Source organism: Lepisosteus oculatus, chromosome 4 (genome assembly GCF_040954835.1).
Source record: "Lepisosteus oculatus isolate fLepOcu1 chromosome 4, fLepOcu1.hap2, whole genome shotgun sequence".
Classification (NCBI taxonomy): Eukaryota; Metazoa; Chordata; class Actinopteri; order Semionotiformes; family Lepisosteidae; genus Lepisosteus; species Lepisosteus oculatus.
In genome coordinates, this window is record NC_090699.1 from 44,236,295 (window position 1) to 44,256,225 (window position 19,931).

At 39.9% G+C, this 19,931-nt stretch overlaps 1 protein-coding gene across 1 annotated transcript in view; it reads left to right on the forward strand.

The window, feature by feature from the left end:
• The window catches only part of lcor (ligand dependent nuclear receptor corepressor), a 90,880-nt gene extending 71,144 nt beyond the window's left edge, over nucleotides 1–19,736 (forward strand). The window contains exon 7 of the mRNA XM_015347696.2: nucleotides 8,548–19,736. Within this exon, the coding sequence (XP_015203182.2) occupies nucleotides 8,548–12,739 (4,192 nt within the window). The 3' untranslated portion in view covers nucleotides 12,740–19,736. The remainder of the gene's footprint in view (nucleotides 1–8,547) is intronic.
• The last annotated feature ends 195 nt before the right edge of the window (nucleotides 19,737–19,931 follow it).

A 19,931-nucleotide genomic window follows, 5' to 3' on the forward strand; every position in this document is an offset into this window, starting at 1 on the left:
CAGATGAATAAGTAATACTTCTAAAGTTAATTTCAGTAGGCTAATATTTTATTTAGTGAAGACAAAAGAATGAACTGTGCTCTTCCCACTTTCAAAATAAAATGAAAATACAGAAGCCCAGAGAACACAATTCTTAATTTGACATGGGGTATATGGCAGCTGTCCCCTAGGCAAAAGGAGAATTGTGAATTTCTCAAAAGTTTGTTTACAAACCTTTTCTATAACAGCAATAATAACTGAAAACTGTGATGGTTCACTTCTTAAAATTACAGCTGTGTTTTATACACAGAGTTTGTGTATTGAATTGAAAGCAGGTAAAAGAGGCCATTCAAACTCTAGTTCTTTTTCTGGCTTACGTGGTTGATATTGCATTGCGTTGTCTAAGTAACCCATATTCACAGAGGACATAAGATTCCAAATGAGAGGCCATTCAGCTGATCTAGCTCTTTTGCTTGCCAAATGGTAAGTGATCCAAGCACGTTGCACTTCTGCTTTCTGGAGATGCTTGAGTTATCCACTTCTATTACTGTGAAGCTTTGCTCCACACTCCTGCAACCTTCAGGGCAGAGAAGTGCCTCCTGTTCTCCGTTTTAAACGCACTTCCCCGTAGTTCACACTCAGTTGTCCCTGGTCTGTGGTGTGCTGTGGGTTCTGAAGGACTGGGTTGACTTTGTAAATACCTGCTAAGATTTAGAATCCTTGAATAAGGTCCCCTCTGCAGTCTTCCCTGTTGAAAACGAAAAGGATTCTGTGTTCCTAGCCTTGCATTGTAGAACACTCCTTTGAGCTCAGGAATGTGTCTGGTCGCTGCTATTTTCTAAGTAGGGCTGCCGGCACACAGTTTTCTAAATGATGCATTCATGCTTTTTTGCAACTTGAGCATAATTTGATTTAAATTCTCCAGTTTTAACTATATTCTAACTTTACCTTTTTATTGCTTCCCAACATTAGAGTAGGGAAATGTCAAAGTAACTAGGTCTTCTCATAAGTAGCTTCTTTAAGCTTGGTATTCCTCATATTAAATATATACATTTTCTTGCATGTTAACACCCTGAACTTTCTGTATTAAATGTCATCTCCCGAGTTTTTGTCTTGATTTTGTTTTGTAGTCTTTTTGCATTTCCTTCACTGTTTCTGCAGTGTTTACTGATCTTCCCATTTTGGTATTGCCTGTAAACTTTATATCAGATTGTAGATTTCTGAAATCTAAACACTTTACTTCTCATACAGATCCCTCCAGGTCTCCACTGATTATATCACCCCAATCAGAGCATTCACCTTTTAACTTTAATGTACATGTTTTCATGTGCATTCTCCTTCCAAATACATATCTTACATTGAATGCCTGCTACCTGCATTTTGATAATGTATCTGAATATACTGTATTATACTCTTTGTAGCCATTACTGCTGTTGCTTGTTCTATCATTTCTCATGGTGAATATTGTAATTTACTATTCTGTTAGAAATAATTAGTGATCTATTAGTACATAAATGCTGATTATTCTATTAGAATAATCAAAGAGATTATCCAGTAGTGATCTACTCTATAATTTAAATGTATTAAGTTAATCTTATTCCACAGTTACTTGTTTCCTTTTATAGAGTGACTATTAGAAGTTTTCTCAAGGGGCTATAAATGACCTCCCTTGTTTCCTTTAATACAACTGTAAAATACTAGCTCTGGAGATTTATCTTGAGCTTTTCTAGTAACTGTGACACTTTTAACTCTTTAGTGCTGCTCCTGTTTAAAATAGAATAGAATAGCCTGAGGCATGTCGTCTTGTTTTTCCCCTTAGTGAACACCTGAGTGAAATCATTTAAGACCTCGTATTGTGTATATATAGTATGGAATATAGTTCAAACTTGAGAATTGATTACATCAGCAAATTCCCTTTCATTGTGTGAATATTTTCCATTTTTTAATCTTTGCAACACTTAAGCTCGTTGCTGTTCTTTGCTATTGTAATACTGAAGAACAATTTTATATCTTTCAAATATTTTCTCTTGTCTTTTTTTGCCTATGCTTACAGTTAATGTAAATGCTTTCTACTTATGTTTTTCTGAATCGTTTTTTTTAAACCATCTGGGCCATTTCTTTCTTGGCTTCAATTCAGCTTATTTTTGGAATCATTCTTTCAGCAGATGACCGCATTACATTAGGGATTGTTGGTATGGGATTTAAATCTGTAAGTGTCACTTAATCCAATTTTTAAAAAGCAGTTCCCACTTAAATAATTTGCGATTGATAAAAGAAAAACTATTTCTTGTTTTATTTCTGTCCATATTTGGCCTGTTCTGCCTCCATTCTGCTCTGAACAACTGTGTTCAACTGTACTGCTGTGCCCCCATTACCTCAAGGGCTGTCAGTCCTTTGGAACATCGACCAGACTTTGAAATCTGCAGGTGATTTTGAAAGAAGCGAACAAACACCCACGGCTGCCGCTTGTTCTGCAGTTTTTGAAACTTCATTTGCAACAGTGGTGACTGAAAGTGTGTGTGGCGCTACCGACTACAGCCCAGTTCGTGTTGTTTTTGACAGACCTTCAAAAAAGAATCTGCATTGCAACAATGTAAACCCCAAAATGACAAAATAGGAATCTAGTAGGAAAAGTCCTTCTCATAGTCATAGACAGCAAGGATGTTACAGTAAGTGATGTTTCTTATAGCATAGCTTGGCACCCTTGTTAGCAAAAAGGCGAGTCTCCAGCCAGTTTATGTCCTGACTGCTGGTTTTCTATCACCACCAGTGAGAAGATCTGCTTTGACAAGATCCTGCTCTTTTGTAGCAGGAGTTTGTTACTGAAAAAGACCTGTCATTGTCATTTCTGCTTTGCAAACTTTAAATCTATGGTGTCCATTCCTGGTCCTGTGGGGCCAGTTTCATTTATTTAAGAACTAAACTAGCTGGTTGCTGGCTTAACTGGACATTGAACTCCACTACCAGGATAATAATACTGTGAGTCTCTCCTGTTCAGTATTTGGTTATTTTGAATTTCTTATTTGTTTTAACACCCAGAGATATATTTTTTGTATTATACTGTTGTGCATTTCTTTTTTTTTAATTTGCACCACTAATTTTGCTGCACCCAGTTTTCTAAATGCATAATGCAGAATTTTCTTCCTTGCCTTAAATGAAAGCATCAATAGCAGAATGAAAGCACTGATAAACATAATTACTATTTTTATTAATGCAGTTTGTCCAAACATGAGCAACATGTATCACCATTACATTAACATGCGAGGGGTCCTGTTCAGAATGCATTAGTATTGAGAACGTACATGTTTTGAGGGCTGTGTGCACAAGTTTAGGAATAGTTCAGGTCGGTAGCTGTGTCAGCATGTGTTGGCTGCAGAGGAACAAGTAAGAGTTTATTCCATGCTGAAAAGAGAAGAAAGGAAACAATGTTTCATCTGTGGCTCCACTGTGGCTGTGGTGCCTGAAAGGAGCTGAAGAAATAACCTGTATCGCTATTATTTGACTCTTTTTTTGCGTTAAAGAATTTGCTAATTATTTTTTATATATCCATCCAATGTGGGTTTGATGACTGGTAAAAGACTCTTGAGGCTTCCTGCTGTGACTCTCTTTACCCTACCAGCACAAAGCTTTCTTCCTGCTGTTTAGGGAATCCCAAACACAGTTTGATTATATGAACTTGGCATGGTCCAAGTTCGAAATAACGTCTACAGGGTTGACTTAACAGGCTTGGAATTGCTGGAGGCCCATGATTTTTTCTTCAGAGCGGAATTAACTTTCAGGTACAGCCTGCTTATAAATTCCATAGAACAAATTCCTAGCAATTCTGGGGAAAACCAGTGCCCCCTGGTGAGGTGACTTGTGACGCCTCCTGGGTCAGTTAAGTGTATTTAATAAAGTCTTCCGAATATGGCTTCTGTATTAACACACATTACATGTTAAGGAGTATATGTTCCCTGATCCTCATCATCATAATAGTAATCTATCCATTTTCTGTTCAGAGACATTTTCTGTGACAAACAGACACTCAAACCAAGGGCCAAGTCCCCCAGAATCCACTTAACCTACCAGTGTAGCTTTGGACTGTGGGAGAAAACTGAAGCACAGATGTGAACATGAGAGGCCCTTCTGGAGATTTGTAGATTAGCACATTTCCAGCTTCCTGTGAACCTCAATGAGTACCACAAAATGTGCAATTATTTGACCATGCCAGGTTCCAGCACTCCTGTGTCCAGGCCTAAAATTGTTTTGATCATTCTAGCCAGTGAAATTGCTTCACGTAGTGCACTCATTGTGAGGCTCTGATGAAAGACCACCACAGAGGTATTACATTAATATACCGCAGGGGTCTGCAAATCTTTCCTGTCACACTCCCCTTTAAAATTAATACAATACTTCCCAACACCTCAAGGACATTGCTACACGGTAGTTCATATGAATAGCGCAGCAGAGAGAACACATTTTCTGCATGTCTGCATGAAAGATAGTGTAAATTCAAGTTAATCTGCTGTGAATGACAAGCAAAATATGTTCTAATTTAGATTTAGAGAGAAAGTGTGAAAGATATAAGACAATCATACTACCTGATTTGTTTTGTTCACGGGCATGACTGTTTTCAAATTATTTTAAAAGATGCACAGGCGTCTACTGACACTTGACAGGTAAAGGGTGCTTGCACTGGAGAAGCTATATAGGAGGAATGAAACTAGTTACCTGGTTAGTGATCTGTTTCTATCCATCATTCAAGTCTGTGTTTAAAATCTATTAAATTCCCTGCAGACATTGCAAAATAAGTGCTTATGTGTGGCAGACCATTTTAACATTCAATCCTGAATTCATGACATCAAAAAACTGTATAGTGTAGCCATCTTTGTAGCGGCCAAAAACGTGATTTTTCACTCCACTAAAAGAGGCTGTGTGAATTAATGTATAGTAAAATGAAAAATATATATTTTTTAATCTTTCAACTGTATTTCTTTTACTGAAGATAGATTGAATGTCTTTTTTCCTTTAAAATATGCACAGCGCCTTCCACTTAAATGGGGCACTACAAATAGGAAATATTTATTTTTATGATTGCTGCCGGGCTACACCAGTTAACCCTTGAGGAGGTAGTCCCCCCCAATACTCATCCTTTAAATGGGTCAATTGGTAGAGGCGAGTGACATATTTAAAATTAAAAAAGCTCCTTTTCAAGTCTACAGTAAAGTCATGATCCACTACTGGCTTCTTCTCACTATTGCCTAACCTGTGTGTGCCTCTGCCTTTTAAAGAAAAGTGCAGTGTTCTGCTGCACTTATGTGCAGTGCTTCAATACTATGAACTGATCATGATAAGACATGAAAGAAAAACATGCCGTGGCATTTTTTATTCACACGCACACCAAGACTATAGAAATAAATACAGAACAGAAATACTAAAGGAATGTGAGAATAGCCATTTCGGCATTCTTAGGTTATCCGTTGTGACATTTATGGTTAATGCAATGTTTCTGATGCAACATCCCTGTTTCACCCATCCTAAGCATAGATAGCCCGATAGCCCATGTGTCTTACATAGTATCTAAATTGCTCAACATTACACTGCAGTGATATTTAAAATATTCTTCAGTTCTGTAATTATTTACATAGAATAAACCTTCACAATAAACTCCAGGATTGCGTGTGCATCTTTTTCCATGTATACTGTTTGTTTGAAACGGTACCATGAAAGCAATGAAGAATCATCTTATAACAGTTAATTGATTAAGACAATTTTTTGATAATTTGAAACCCATCACAGCACAATTGACATGAAAACAAGCCTTAGTGGTTATGACCACTTGCAAGTCAGGTAGTGTTAATCAATAACTATTTGTTGAATGAAAGAAAAAAGACAGTTGTAGTTGTTAGTTCCTCATACATGACTCAGTACAAATAACTGCTCAAACAGAGCATTTAAGTCATTCTACATTTCTCAATAAATTAATTATATGGTTTTCTTGTTTTAAGTGGGCTATCAATTCATTTGATTCATGTTTTAATTGACTTTTTCTGATCTAGTGGAAAGTATATCACAATCATATTTTGTGCAATAGAACGGAACAAACCCAAATGTTTTTGGTATCATCTTGAGGTGTTATCCTACAAAGAACAATGCCTAAAGGTTAAGCTAGCTATTGCCTGGTAGTCCACGTGACTCCAGTAGGCTGTGTTTGCACATGAAACACATTAAAATTTCAAGGTGGATTGCATTTGTGATCCACCAATTTGAGTGTTTCCTGCGTGCCCCTGCGTCATGCTGATTCATCACTTTTTCATGAAGCATCAGTTTTGATCCGCCAGGAGATTTCCGTGTTGCTTCAGGCCAGCGGAGCAACATTGAGATGACTTTGAATGAGAACCAGGTAGCATTGTGGAAGAGCTGTTAACTAAATTATGGATTTTCCTCTTTGTATCAGCATTTGACATTTGATCCTAGCTTTTTCGTGGTTGATTAATGTTGCAAATCTATTATATTTTCAACATCTACAAGGCATTCTGTATACAACTGCAATCCTGCTTGGACTGTAAATGTAGTGTCAGAGATGAATGTAGAGCTATTAGAGAAATTGCACCTTAACAAGATCTTCAACGCATGTTTTGTGGATGTCACACAGCTTTCAGTGATTTATTCTTTCATATCTTTCCAATTGAGGTATTTGCACAAAATCATGTACTCCGCCAGATTCCTGTATTCAGCTGATATTTTATAATTAGCTGAAAGTTCATGTACTAATAATTTGTTGGGAGTAGCCTGATCATCACTTAAGGTTTCTGACTGAATAACAGGTTGGATAGTGTCTACAAGCACAAGCTTAAGGATCATTTAATTAATCCAAGTTTAATTAAATAAAAACTTTTGAGTTTTACCACATACCATTTTATTAACTTGAAATGTTTTTCATTAAAATATAGAAAACAATCTTGGGAACCTACTCTCATGATCAGAAATTAAACATCAATTTAAAATACCATTTCAGATACAGTGAATTTGGGGCATTCAGCACGATACGCTTATGTGATTGCGTATTCTTATTTTTATCTTCCCTGCTCTAGATATAAGTATTTTGATGCACAATTCAGATTGTCTTGTATGGATTCATCTTCACTGGAAAAACAGTGAGGATTTAAAACGTCTGTGTTTAAGTGTACAAACGGGGTGATTTCATGCCGCAAAGTCACTCATGTATATCATGCTCAGTTATGAATAACCAGATAATCACGACAAAACTTAAACACATTTAACCAATTATTAGTTCAACTTATTCTACAGCCCAGTCTTAAAACACTGACTTGGCAAGACTGCAGACATTGTGTGCCATGCAGCAGTATCTGACTTTGCTGCCTTCTTCCTTTACAGTTCACCACAGAACTGTAGCCAGCAACCCAATTGGAGGTTAGCTTTTCTGCCAACCACTGTCGAACATGAATCAGGCTTACCTGCAGCGGCATGGTAATTCTATACAAATGAGTAAAGCATTATGCTTTTTCTGAAAGAATGCATGAATGAAAATATTTTGCTTTTGAGGTTTGTGATAAAAGACAAATTAAAGGTATTTTCTTTTCTGTTTACTGTTCTCAAGAACCACATAGCCTTGTAAAAATAACAGTTGATGTGTACCATTGATAAATCACACAGCCAGATTGTGCAGAACGTCTAATTTCTTTGGGTATACTTTTGGAGGACATTCAAGGATAATTTAAGGATAGTAGGGAGGGCCTTTAATGAGCGTTGACCATTCCTTCTCCTGAAGAGCCAGTGTCTGTCAGGTCTTAGTATCACCCTTAAATCTACACTTTGTAAACAATTTCATTTTGACCAGGGAAGCAAGGACTTGTTCACTAAAAGATTTTGGAGATTATCTGAAATAAAAGTACTGACACCCTTTAGTCCTCTAGAATCACAGTTGGCCATTTCTGACTTTACTAATGACTTTATTAGCAATTAACTTTACTAAACTGATCAAAACAAATGTGTGTTGCAGGTCTTTATAAACTGGTGATTTAAGGGTAACCTATAAAACCTTCTGGACTGTGGCTCTCCACAGCCAGGATTGGCCACTCCTGAGCCTCTGTAAAATTCAACTTCATATACTGATATCATAATTCTCCTTACTTCATCCTTGCTGTAAATAGAATTAAATTATATGTTCTTTCTTCTCTTTCCTTAAGTTCTAGAATTCACAACACTAAATCAAAATGTATTCTAGAATTCACTCCTAAAAGGCTTGTGATATTAAATTCCATTTCAATTTTTGTAAAGCGCTCTTTATTAAAAAAAATCCCAGAATAGAACAGAACAATATAGTGTTTTGTTCCCCTCCACGTTTCTGCAAAAAAGACCCCCCAAGATCAAGTCAGATGGCTGTCATGGAAATACTTTATAATAAAGTAAAATAATGTTTAAAATATTTGACATGTTTTAAAACCCAGCAATCCCTTAGCTAACGTTGAGTTTAATGTTAAGTATCATCATGTGTTCCAGATTTATTGCTTGAACTCACTTGAACTCAGTTTTGTTTCTCATTTTTTCTGTATCGCTGTCTTCCAGTGATTCTGGTGACATGAGCCGGGATGAGCAGACACCTTCCTCTTTGGAGCAGTTCATGGCCAAGCTGTGTCGTCATCACCAGCGGCAGATTGTTGATGCTTTGGGTTTCCTGCAAACTGAAGTCAAGGCTGCAGCTTCCTCCTTTCCTGCTCCGGCAACTGCTCCTAAAGTGGCATCAGGGGCGCTGACTGAGACAGGCTGTACACAGCAAAACACTGGGGTCCCCTTCACTGAGCAAGGAACCTCCTTCTCCTCCATAGGAAGCATTACTGACTCCTTAGAAGCTAGTGGCTTAAAAACCACCATTTCAGTCACAGAACCAGCCTCTGTGGTTGCAGGTTTGAAGGATAAATCTGACTCTATCTGTTCTTCTGAGGTGTCTGCTTCTTTGAACCTTCCTCCTTCAGTCTCTACTAGTCTTAAAGAATTAAAGCAACTCCACTGCAACAGGAATGAGAGAGAAAACGTACGGCATTGTGGCAGTCAAGCTGGTGTCAAAATCCTGCCAGCTAGAGCTTCGGACACTCATGTTGGCACTTTAGGTGAGCTGCAATGCAATTTGACCCCTGTCTTGCGCCCAGAGGGAGATGAGGAAAACGTTGAAGAGTTCAGTCCTTCCTTGGGAAAGCAAGGCAGATGTTTTGACCATCTGCATCACACAGAGCAAAAAGGTTCTTCTGGAGATACCAAAGATTTGTGGCCCAGACCAAGCCCTAATAAAAGAATCGCAAAGACAAGCTCCCCTGTCTCTGCTAAGACGGCTCGAAAGAGCAGAAGGCCCTCTTGCCCCAGAGCCAGAGAATCTTCTGTCTGCCAGATTGTAAATGACATTGATAGCCAGCGTGATGTTGTATACATTAGCAAGCCCATAACTGAATGTGAGCTTGAGTCTCCAAAACATGTATACTCTCGGGGAAATGCAAGAAAGAGCACAAGAGGCCACATGTACAGTGAGGAGTCCTGGGAAGTGAAAACTGTCCGTACTCTTGCGCGGAAGTCTGATGTCAGTGAACAGGGTAACTGTCCTGCTTTGATGCCAGAGTCAATCACTTTAGTGACCCCTAAACAGGTCTGTGCCAAGCCAGACAGTGTCCCCTCTCTGGAAGTCCCATTTGCTGGAGGCTGCCGGGAGAACATAGGGCAGAAAGCCCCTTCGAAGCAATTAGCAGTGAAAGAAATCGATGGAGACACATATGTAGAGGGTGGTGAGGCAGATTTGATTGTAGAACCCAGTCATACAGACCTTCAACAGCTTAAAGAAAAGACATCCCAGCCTCTGAAAGCATTGCTAAATTTGGTCCGGCAGCAAAGTAAAGACCCCGAGCAGCAGTTGCAATCAAAAGTAACAAAGAATCCTATTAATCAGGGAGCCATCCCAGATGATCAACAAGTGGAAGAGCTGCCAAGTAGCCAACAGGAGGAGGAGAAAGAGCAACCTGAAGATATTTCAAAATCGGTAGTGGTGGCTAGTTTCCATGAGTCAAAGTCAGAAATTATTTCAGTGCAAGAAGGTGGCCATGATTGTGCCAGTGAGTCTAATTCTGTGACAATGTCTACAGTTCCTGTGTCAGCGCCTAATGATTTTGTTAACTTGGAAGACAACGTAATAACTAATGAAGAGGGAGCCCAACAGAAGCCTGTCGATCTTCACAGTCCTGATGTCCCTGTTGATGCTGATAAATTACATCTGGAGGATATTACTGAAGGGAGTTTCAATAAAGAAATTGGTAAGGAGCAGAAGATGAACAAAATGTCTTCTGCCTGCAACTCAGAAGATGGTGATGCTGTAGCAGAAGTTGACCAAGTGCTCACCCAAGAAGCAGGTGTTGAAGAGAGAGGAGATGATGAGGCAACAGCTGGAGAGGCCACTTTGGTTAATGACTTGGAGTTGAAGCCTGAAGAAGAGAATAGTGATGGCGAGAAGGTTGCTGCAAGCACTCCAGAGAGTACAAGCACAAAACAAAGAAATGATAGAGACGTTGGTATTTCTGACAGGTGCCTACGTAGCAGGCAGCATCCAGGTGGTTCTAATATAGTCCTCCCTAAATCAAAAGAGGAGACATCCACTTCATTGAAAGTTCTAGGGCCTCAGGAAAATCAGTTTAAAAGTCCTTGGTCAACACGCATTCGCAGATCAGTGGAACCAAAAGGACAAGGGCCTGTTAACTTTTCTCCTAATTGTAGTTCTAGGACATTGCTGGAAAGCACTGCAGAGCCTGTAAGTAAGCCGATGTCATCTGAAGCCAGCTGTTATGATAACAAAGGTGAGCAGAGTGCAGTACAGACAAGACAAAACTACAAATCCATATTGGATAAGGAACGTGTGAAGGTTGGAGATCCTGGGGGAAGGAGTAGGACTTCTGCCTCCAACAGGGATAAAGATAAACAGTCTACAGTGAGTAGTCCTGGCTCAGGAAAGATAGGAGTTAACTTCCTCAATGAAGTAGTAGAATTATCTCCTTTGAACAGTGAAGTAGTTGGAGAGAATTCCAGTAACCCTTCCTCGGCAAGTATACATGTAAAATCTGCAAAAATGCCATCTGGGATAGAAAGCAGTGACAGAAGGATAGTCAAGCCCATGACCTCAGCAGATCTAATTAGGCATAAGAAGCCAGTCCTTAGATCTCCCAATTTGCAGTCTTCATCATCCTTGGTCAGTGCCACCAAAGGAAAACATGAGCACAAACATATGGACTGTAATATAAAAACTGAAGTTGGGAAGAACATGCAGGGTCACGGCAAAGACTTTGATCTTTTTGGCTTGAAGAATCTTGACCTGTCAGTGGAGGATCCACCCAAGTTCTTGGAGGCACTGACAGAGGAAGAAAATCAGGGACTCATAACAAATTTGAATGCCAAGTATGACAAGATGCAGAAAGGTTGGGTCCAGATGGACAAGGAAGGGCAGCCTGCACCAAAGCCAAAAAATAAAGCAGACCGGCTAAAAGAAATCTGGAAAAGCAAGCGCAGGATTCGGAGACCAAGAGCTTTAGATCAGCAGAAGTTCTCTCCGGTGCAAATGCTGTTCATGAAAACATTTAACTTGGCCAACATCTGCCGATGGTTTCTGCAAACGACTGAAACTAAGTCCCTGGTCATAGTCAAAAAGATAAACACACGCCTTCCATCTGAAACTCAGCTTTGCTTTCATAATTCCAATAGTGTCACTAGCTCTTCCCACGGAGTCTACACTAGTTCTCAAGCGGAGCGCTTGAAAAAGCACTTGAAGAAATTTGCAGTGGCTTCCCCAGCCAAAAACAACCTAAAGAACCAAAAACTGATTGCTCAAGCCAGGGAACATGAAGGCCCTTGCAGCAAAGGGAAGGAGAAGGCAAAAGAGTCAACCAGTGCTACTCGTATCACCACCAAGCCCTGCAGCAACCTCGCCGGTCGCAAAACACAGGCTATTAAAAACCAAAAGGCCACTCAAAATGCAAAGACCCCCGCCAGCGCCAGAATCCTGAGGAAATACTCCAACATCCGAGAGAAGCTGCAAGTTCAACAACACAAACGGAAGACGAAAGAGGCCACCGGGGGTAATCTTAAGAGATCTTGTGTGAACCCTTTGTTGTCTCCAAAGTTTGCCAGTAAACCTAAATTGAAAGAACTGGGAAAGGGGACATCGGTTCCTGGAAAGAACAATGCAAGGGAGAAAAGTGGGAGCAAGACGAACAAGGCCGGGTCCCTGCCTGTCAGTAAAAGAGAAGCGGGGAAGAAAGCGGCTGGGGAGAGGGGCGCTAGGAGCAGCAGCGGCAACAGGTCCTCAGCCCTTTCTAGTAAGATAGTTCAGGAAAGCAAGACACTGAAGAAGAAGGCTCCTCAACCACCGCCAGTCTCTCAGAAATCACAGAAAACTGCAAATGTGGCAAAGGTCAAAAACAAGGTAGAGGCAGACTCAGAAGGTAAGAAAAAACTAAAAAGTCAAGGAGCTCAAAAACCAGGGGTTCTGAAAGGCACGCCGGCCAGCACCAGTGGTACAAAAGTACAGAAAAAGCCGCTTAAAAGCAGAGTGCCAGAAAGCTCGCTCTCTCAGCAACACAGAGCAAGTCTCGTACCCCCGTCTTCTCAGGATCAGGTGCTAACCCGGTCTCAGAAGAAGATGGAGAGTGTGGGGCCGAAGTTCTCTAGAAAAAGAGGCCTGGACCTGCAGCCCCCTCCTGCTAAACGTACCAGAGCATCTGTTTTAAAGTGAGACTTTTGGAGTGCAGGACAACAGACTGCGCGAACAGAAGCAACATCGAAGCCTATGACTCGTGCGTTTCTTCTGTTTGAAAGACGCCTGGGATGGGAATGGTTTTGCAGGAAGTACCCATGTAAACTCTTGTGAAGAGCAAATATATACTTTTTGGAGCTCCAAAAACTTTGCATTAAAGTTATAAAAGCTATTTCCTTTAGCTCGGCCAAACTTTTAAGAGTTTTAAAACAAAGATGCAGGATACAGGAAGGAAATGTATTTAAAGAAAAGTAGCGAGTGTATTTACAGTGTGTGTTTGTGTGAGTGCTTGTATGTCGGAGTGACCATGGGTGTTGTGCCCCATTTGAGGTGCTGCTGAGGAAGCAAATTCCTCCAGTTTTGTAATACACAGTGCTTGCAATCAAAGAGGAAGAGGGTAAGGCAATAGATCAGGTGAGGGGACAGTGCCTTATTTATCATTTTTAAAGTAATAAAATGTATAGCTAAAAGTAAGGCTTGCTTTTATACTTGTTGCACAAACATACGTACTGTAGGGGAGGAGAAGCAGGCTTCATGCACACAGTCTGCTTCAGTGACCTTCTTCATTTGTCTTCGTGCAAAACGAGTCGCACCCCGATCTCTGTATCTCTGACTGTTAATCTTTTTTAATATTGTAAAGCAGTGTTGAGTTTTATACCCTGCTTGGAAGCTGTCCTCCTTTTGTATATTTTGTTTGAATTGCCTAACTAGGTAGGGGCAAACCGATTTGAATCGCAGCTTCCAAATGTGTCATTCTTTAAACTCTGTGAAGATTATTTTTTTCTGTATAATATTTGTGAGTGATGATAACTAGGACTATAGTTACTGTGGTTGTAATCTAATTTTTGCCACCCCTTCACCTTTTGTGAAATGAAGTATCCAAACTTCCCTTTTCATATCAATCTCCATGCACTGTGGCTTTGTTTTAATTTCAATATTTGTAAACTGTCTAATGTGTATCTGTGAAATTATGCCTGAACACCACAACATGGAAAAGCTGCAACATGGGTATTTTGGCATTAATCTTTGAAGAAAAAAAGCATTTTCTTCATCAGCCATGTTAAGCTTTGCAAAAACTTTAAGGCCAAGCGCTCAATCTCTATGTCAGCACAGGCAAACTTTCATTGTGTTTCTAGAAGTACAGGAAATATTATTTTACTTCCTATCCTTCCCTGGAGTTTGCATTTTGAAAAGTGAGATGTTTTGTTCATTAGTTAATTTCTAGTTCCAACAGTAGCTACTCCTGCTGAGTGCAATTTGTATGTTAACCATGTGTTTATGTTTGAATTGCTAACATAAATGTGTGGTGTTAGAAATATGCATATGAAGTTGTGTTCTAGTTGCAGCAGTCTAATGGGTAAAATGCTGGAATCAGGTATGTTGTATTTGACTATTCCCAGCAAGCGTGATGTTCTGGGAATACAGCGCCAGCAGTGCTTGGAAACCTGTTCATGGTTGCTATGACTTCAAGTTAGCATGGTGCCATTTTGCAAAATGATGCCATTGTGAGTTGAGTGTTTGTGCTCTTATCTTGTCCAAACCCAGAGGCATACTTCAGAGTTCCAGCAGAGGGCGCTGTGCTCATCTGAAAATCTAATTGGCCACAGAAGCCCTATGTATGCAACACTGCAGCTGAGGTAGGCAGCACAACAGCATTGTTTTCAGATTATCCGCATACGTTTGCCCAGACACGCGGTATAGTGTGGTTAGATCACAAGAAGGGTCAGCCAAATGGTTTAATTCTGCTGGACCTCCTAATAAAGAGTACGTTGTACGTCTATGAACTGTGAAAGAGAAACACTGGATAACACGAAAGGGAGTTTGGAATAAATAGACATATATTCTATATTCCCCCTTGCATGTATGATGTAAAGTAGCCTGTGGAGGGTGCATAGTAAAATCCAGCAGTGTCCTTGTCTTTCTCAGCTACTTAGGTTCATATGGATCATGGCCCTTCAAACTAGATGAACAAGACCAATTGAGACACTTGTACGTATTTACACGTGTTAAAAGCTTAAATTGCAATTCCCCAAGTCAAGCTTTCATTTCTTTTCTGGCATATTGACTGAAAAATAATATTAGTTTCTGTTATTTTTGCTTAAACTCTTTGATTCCTGGAAGTCTTTAATTTTCAGTGGCCTTTCTCTAAATCAGACTTGACATTGCCCACCTCTATATCCTATGGTTTCTCATTAAATACCCACTAAACAAGTACACCCTTATACGTATATTTTTGGTAGCATTATTTGCTAAAGGGTTGGCTTGCTTTGATTTCTTTAAAAGGGAGCAAATGCTTTGCTTAAATCTCTAGTGTCTTGGCAAAAAGAACTATTAGGTGTCTGCCGATCTTCTTGTGCAAGCATGTGGTCATTAAGGTTATCAAAGCAGACCACACCCTATGGTAGTTGTTCTCATTTGGTCTGATTAATTTGCCAGAACCAGCATGCTAGCTGGAGAGTGCCCGAGCAAACCAATCAGACCTCTTGGGGAGCCTAAGAATTAAAAAGTGCAAAAGGTATTAAGCAATATAAGTATACAGTGGGAAGTGATGGGATCACTTCAGTATCATATACTGTGAATTATTTTAGCATTAGGTACGTGTTGAGTGTACAACAGACTTTCCTGCCAGCGGTTTAGTGGTGATTGGAATCACAGTCCTTCATTCTTTCTTGATCTGTCAGCATTCTCTAGAACACAAAGAGTGACACCTGGTGGCCATAAACCATTTGAGGCAATTTACAGTACACTGCAAATGAGTCCCCAACTCTTTTTACTTATCTTTTGCAGAGAGATTGTGTTTAGTTGAATGCAATTTTAGCACTGTTTGACAGAACAGTTTTCTGCCATAGGTGCTTAGGACATAGCACTGAGTATCCAGACCCTTGTGTTTATCCAGACCATTGCGTTTTCAACAGAATTACATGTTAATGGGTTATGTTCCAATATCGACGTATCACTTGTGACAGTGCACTGGGAAAAGTCCCACCCATGACGCACATACAACACAGGGGACCCATGTAGGCTCCTGGTGCGAGAGTGACTGTTTCAGATGAGTCTGAAAGAGCCGTGCCATGAGGATTCAGTCTCTGGTGTTTGCAGTGTGTGTGGTGGGACAGGTCTTTGTCATCCAGTTAACTCTCGGAGCACAGCTTGATCACTGAATCAGGGTACCTCCTCAAACACAAATGCTTCCTCTTTCAGACCCGTGTTAAATATTCACCCCTGCACAAGCCAAGTGTGAATAGGCGCCCTGCGTCATATGTATGAGACAAGCTGACCTTTCACTAACCATGACTCTGCACAATATGAAACCGATTTGTAAACAATGTGAAACAGGGAGTTATGCTTTATCTGATAAAAAAAAATCCATTCACTTTTTCGAACATCATGTCTGGGGTTTTGCAATCCGTGCTCAGTAAGAACTGCGTGTGGCTTTGTTCTTTGCTGTTCTTGTTTTTTTGTTTCGACAGCATGGATATTAAAGTAATCATAAACTGTTTTATCACTTGATTTCTTTTGAAGCATTAATTTGATCTATTGTGAATGGGTAGTCAAGTCGTGTGATTGTGCGCAGGGCGCCTGAGCAGTGGGACACTCACTCCCTTACTCATCTACATTTCTTCCATTTTGAATAGCCATGCTTTCAGGACTGCCCTCGCAGGAGCTCGCTGTGTTAATGATGAATCGAACACCGCTTCTTGCCACAAGACCCTGAAGCCTCCCTGCTCGGTTTGGCGAACAGGAGACTGGCTTCTCTGCAGGAGTTGCCAGTTAAATGTGAAATGAATGCCTGGAGCTGAGCACTGCCCTTTTGCCTTGGTTTCTGATTTCTTTATTCTGAAGACTCTACTACTCCCTGCTTCCTTTTAATTTTGCAGCAGTAGTCTAAAGATATTAAAGAGGTGGCTCTGTGGCAACTTAATTGTACAAAGAAATTGTAGCCCTCGATGTTCATCCAGTGAGTCCTGCTACCTTTGTTTTACCTACATGTGTTCAGCTAGGTGATTGACGACTGTGATATCCAAAATTATGGATAATGACAGCTTAGCTCTCAAATGATCCCTAGAGGGGCGTTTCCTTGCATGTTGAGACAGTCCTTGGTTACTGGGTTCTGAATGTAATATACATAAGAGGTGAGCCTTAAAATATAATTTTTTAAGCTCATTGTATTGTTTTGATTTGTTTCTAAAGTTCAGAATATGCGAATCATAGTCATGCTATTTGTGTGTATGTTTGCGAGTGCTTAATATATACTGAGCGTCCATCTTAACTGTAAGAAATTCATAAGGTTAACAGGATAAAGGGTTTTTTATATGGGTGCATTGACAAATTATTGAACAGTCATGACCTAGACAAATTCTTTATGCCGAGTGTAGCCACTGCTGAAACTCAAGCTGTACACCTGCAAGGCCTGCTTTGTCCAGGTCGCAGAGGCTGTTTCCTGGCATCATGTCTGATGAGACCCTGGACAAGCGCATGCCTGATCACTTTGTGAGGGGGCCTTCTCTGGTGACTGGGGCATCCGAAGCATAATTGTCGCATTCTCATCTCACAAGAAAGCCATGACGACATGCATAGTCCTGCTGGAATGTAGTAGGGCAGCCAGTGAGTCAGGTTGGCATCAATCACTGCAAGTGCAGTTGTCCAGCCAGTGGACGTCCCGCCAGACCTCCCCCTTGGTCTTGGCAAAGTCGTGGGACTCGTGGTCTGTCATTGACGGACTGTGTTTGGCTGTGATGTCCTGCCAAGTTGGATTTTGTCCAACCTCCAACATACCTAGGATGCAAAGGCACTGTTCTCTTGAATCAGGGTATACTAGTTTCCTGTCATGTTTTTCTGTGCCCAATCAGCTCTTACTAATGAGGGGATTTAGTGACATTCAGCGACACTCAAGTGTGCAGTATTATCTAAAAATTAACATGACACCAAAATATTGAATCTATATCCAAAATCTGCGTACATTATATTTCTAAAAACATACTGGCATAAATAGAACTTTATTTCCTTTTAAGCTCAATATACATCTGGGATCCAAAATCCTGTTTCAGTCATATGTGTTAATTTTATGCACTTCCCAGTAATCATAATCGATAAAGGTCATGCAGTTTAGAGATGACACTGCCACACTTCCATGTGTACATTGAAGGAACAGATGCTACAGTATGTACTTGAATTGTTTTGGATGTTTAGTGCAACACGCCAAGTTATGCTAGATAGCAAGGTGTGTTTGTATTCTGTATAACATGAATCATAGATGTACACTGTTAATCACACTTTAGCAGCATGAAAAGTAAAGGTGACAAGCAGATTTTGTTAAGAGCTCAATGTCTGTTAAAATGCAGTGATGTGAAATTGTAAGTGATGTGTACTTTACACCCAGGAAACCCTTTTATAATAATGTGGATTTCCAGTGGACTGGATTTCGGTCAACTCAAGGTACACACAACAGCTGACCCATAAATGCAGGGGAAATCTAGCAGAACATTCAATGTGCATGAGATGAGAATACTTATCTTCCTTTTGCTGCTTTAGTGATGATAGTATAAGGTCCTGCTAATGTAGAATAATGCAATTGACATTTAGACCTTGTAGTATGCATCCAATTTGTAATAGCTATGGTGATTTTTATTTTTAGTATTGCAGGTATATGCTGTGGTCTTGTTTTGATCTTCACATTCCCCTATTAGAGGGACAAGTGCCTGCTGTATTGTTGCAGATCTCCCTAACACTGCTTTTGTTTGGAACACGCAGTTGGTGAATCCAGTTCCTCGCTTGCCTTACAGATATGGATAGTGGGAGCATATAAGATATAAGAGCATGTTCCTTATACATAATGAACACAGGAGAATAAAAGGCTCAATGTATGCAGTACAATTCATAACTGATCTTAGGGAGCTGACGGACTGAAATGAATAGTTCCATTCAATTTATTTCTTCCCTGTCTCCACAGCAGTGTGGAAAGAGCAGGGTGTGTCCGTTCTGAGAGAGGGAGTGGGTGGAGGGACTGTCTCGATCTAATTTTTTCTCTTGAGCTCTTTCTTTTTGTGAAGGAAATGTCATATGCCCCTGGTGCTTTGAAAACCAAATGCATTATGTTATGTAGCATAACTCACAATTGCATTAAACACTGTTCATCCCATAAAGGTTTGTTTTATTCTGGCCTATGGGATTAAATTATACCCAGCTATGCACCCATTTGCACTGTTGTGTCCACGAACTGTTCACAGGAGCAAGCAGGCAGTAGCTCATGGTCATGACTTTCACATGTAGCTGATGGTATCTCATTTTATTGCTAAAGAGTGATGGAGCTGTTTAAACTTGAATGAAACGTCTGTTTTCAATTAAATCATACATAGGAATTTCTCACTTGGTTGTGACATTTTATTTTTTCTCTTGGGAGATTTTGCCATGTCTTGTCTACAGGTCTAACTTGGTCTGTTTATATAAGCACAAGGTACACCAAAAAGGGTATTGTGATGTGAGTAAATAAGCTATGAAATAAGGACCTGCACTTTTCAATTGTTAATGAAATTGTGGAAAGATCTGTTAAACCTTCCTGAAGGTTTTCTATGCTTTTAATAGGCAAATCAGACTAGAATCTCAAAGGACACGAGTTGTATGAAGTCACTGATCTGTTTTCTGTTTCAGTTTAGTGAGTGCAGTAATGGAGTGTTTTAGATGCTAAGCTCTACTGATCTCTTATTTACTGCTCTCAGCACCATAATGACATCACAGTACTGAAGATACTGCTCCTCTCCAGTGTAGTGGTGTGCCAACAGATAAATACAAGAAAAGATTGCCATGATACCAGACCTCCTGAGAGAGAATTAACCTTCAATGATTGTGCCCAAGCTTTTTTTTTTTACTGCTGTGTATTTACTGTGGAGGCATTCATGAGCTGTTGTTTTTTTTTTTTTCATTTCCTCTTTGAACCCTATTTCAATGAAATGTGATTAAATATTACTTGGAAAGTGTTCTTATGGTGTTTTTTAATTTTTTTTAATTTGCATCTCTATTTGATGTTGGACAGCTTTCTGTAGTACTTAATAGGGCACAGACTTCCACTTTTCCTCATTATATTGGTATGCAATTATTTTACTAATGATTCAATTGAGAATGAAACTGCTCTCATGTTACTGGATATTATATGCAAGAGGGACTTTATTAATGG